Raw genomic sequence first — 2,337 nt, 5'->3', positions numbered from 1 at the left:
GGGGCGGCGCACTTCGCGGCGGTTCACAAGGTGTTCGGAGCGAGCAATGTCTCCAAACTCCTCCTCCATATTCCCGAGCATAAACGACCAGACGCCGTCGTTTCAATCTGTTTTGAGGCTCAGGCTCGTCTCAGAGACCCTATTTACGGCTGCGTCGCTCACATCGTCTCTCTTCAGCAACAGGTTCATTAACTATTCTCTTCATAACGTTTAATTATATGATTAGTTCTTATACATGATGGGAAATCGCAACCGTTTAGAGTCGATCTCTGTCTCTAATGTCGTCACGTTGATCAATTCTTTTATCATTTTCTATGTAATTGTGTTTTAATTTTTTTTTTTTTGGTTGTTAAGATTATTGTTTTTTCATAATTTTGCATTTTGACTTAATGTTCAATTAAAGTACAAGTTTAGTCCTTTTAATTTCCCCATCTACTTAGCTGTCCTCTGGTTGTCGTTTCCTCTCATGCAAATTGCTCTTCCTTAAGCATGCATCGAAATTTTTAATTCCGATGTGTTCTTCTTCACTTCTTCACTTCTTCGATTTGTTTTTTTTTTCTTTTTGCCTTGATCGAAAACCAACTCTAAAAAGAAGTTTTAAGATCTAAAATTTCACGACTGTGTTCATGACTTCATGGTCTTTTTGATCGGCTTGTTCTATTCAGAATTAAGGCTTTTTTCTTTTCTTCTGATAAAGCCTTTTGGGTAAAGTTATGGTGTCTTTGTTTTAAGTGACGTGTCTATGAGTCTATATGTAGGTGATATAGAACAAGCCGATCTTTTGATATATGTACATTTTTAGCAATGGGAGTTTGTTAGGAAAGTATGAGGTATATGTATGTATTCCACATCATCCAATATGAGTTACATAACATATGAGAACTTGTCTCTTTTTCCTGATTAAATGTTGTCAACAGTCGTATTTAAGTGGCTAGTAAGTAAAGGATCATTTAGCATATATATGTGTAGATCAAGGTTTGTTGAATGTTTACAATGTTGTTTTCCAAGTCAACCCATTGAGTGAGATGACAAATCTTCCTCTGTTCGCAACAACCACGTTGTTTTACACTTATTTCCAAAGCATCCTTCAAAAAAAAAAAAAGGGTACTTTCATGTATGTATGGGTACACATACAAACACATCCTATAAATTGATGTTAGTGAAGGATAATTTCAATATCACAAGCAAAGCATTTATATATTTATATGTGTTATGTACAATGTCTCTTGTGTTATTATTAGATTGTTTGATTCCGCATATATATTTCTAAATCGGTGTTCTTGATTGATCAATTACTCCTGTCGTGTGTTGTTGGCATTATTGAATCATCAACATTTGCTCGAATTCGGAAACTCTTCCAATTATTAAATATTGCTAGAAATATCATTATCTAGATTCTTATCTCTCTTTTGAGTTTGTTGGCATTATTATCAATTTTTTTCCTTCGTTAAATATATATGATAAACAGGTGGTAAGTTTGCAAACTGAGCTTTCATATCTGCAAGCACACTTAGCAACTCTAGAGCTGCCACAACCTCAACCACCAATGGCTCCGGTGTCATCTTCTGGATCTCTCCAGGCTCTTTCCATAACGGACCTCCCGACGATATCGCCGTCCCTCTACGACCTCTCCTCCTTTTTCGAGCCGGTCATGTCCTCCACATGGGCAATGCAGCAACAAACACGACCGTCTGATCATGTCTTCGGCGTCCCGTCATCGTCCAGCATCATCGGCGGAGGTGGTGAGATCCAAGCACTGGCGCCTGAGTTTATTCACGGTGGACAAATGCCGGCTCAGCCATCGCTGGGAACCAGTGGTTCTGCCTCAACAGTGATAAAACGAGAATGATGTTATTTTTACAAATGTTTGTTTATTTGGACGTTTTTTAAGAGATCTATAGTTAGCTAGCCATACGTTTCTCCTTGTAATATATTTATATATTTGTTCGAATTCGTATTTAAATTTGTTGGCTGGAATGTTAATATAAAAACTATGGTATTAGCAATATGTTTTTCATTTCATTTTTATGTACTTTGTGTTTTCGAATTTAAATATTTCATCGCGTCCGGTGTAATGTAATGACTACGTACAATACAAACATATTTATGTTTACAGAAAAACAATCAGTACAAAAAAAAAATGAAGTTATCAAAGGTGATTTTTTTTTTTTGTATTTTAATTAGTTGTTTAGGTCTCTTCGATTCGATGAACTAATCTATGGCGTTAGACTCCGAAGAAGCTCACGCGAGGAGGGTTTGAAAATGCTACTGGTAAAAATCTCCTAACTCTGTTTTTGTTTCCTACTAAGTCCTAACTATGAGCCGTAAATGGGTTCA

The 2,337-nt window shown here is 36.4% G+C and overlaps 1 protein-coding gene across 1 annotated transcript; it reads left to right on the top strand.

The window, feature by feature from the left end:
* Nucleotides 1-6: 6 nt before the first annotated feature.
* Nucleotides 7-1,965, top strand: LOC104773930 (LOB domain-containing protein 30-like). Its single transcript, XM_010498604.2, has 2 exons — nt 7-183; nt 1,469-1,965. The coding sequence occupies exon 2, from the start codon at nt 1,547-1,549 to the stop codon at nt 1,847-1,849; it is 303 nt and encodes a 100-aa protein (XP_010496906.2). The 5' UTR covers nt 7-183; nt 1,469-1,546; the 3' UTR covers nt 1,850-1,965.
* Nucleotides 1,966-2,337: the final 372 nt, after the last annotated feature.

Source organism: Camelina sativa, unplaced genomic scaffold (assembly GCF_000633955.1).
Source record: "Camelina sativa cultivar DH55 unplaced genomic scaffold, Cs unpScaffold00780, whole genome shotgun sequence".
In the NCBI taxonomy this organism is placed as follows: Eukaryota; Viridiplantae; Streptophyta; class Magnoliopsida; order Brassicales; family Brassicaceae; genus Camelina; species Camelina sativa.
The sequence above is the reverse complement of the archived record's forward strand: the minus strand, read 5'-3'. Positions and strand labels throughout refer to the sequence as shown.

What these genes read in the sequence shown, in the direction of transcription:
- LOC104773930 (XM_010498604.2), top strand. Translation starts at nt 1,547, where the DNA reads ATGGCTCCGGTGTCATCTTCTGGATCTCTCCAGGCTCTTTCCATAACG.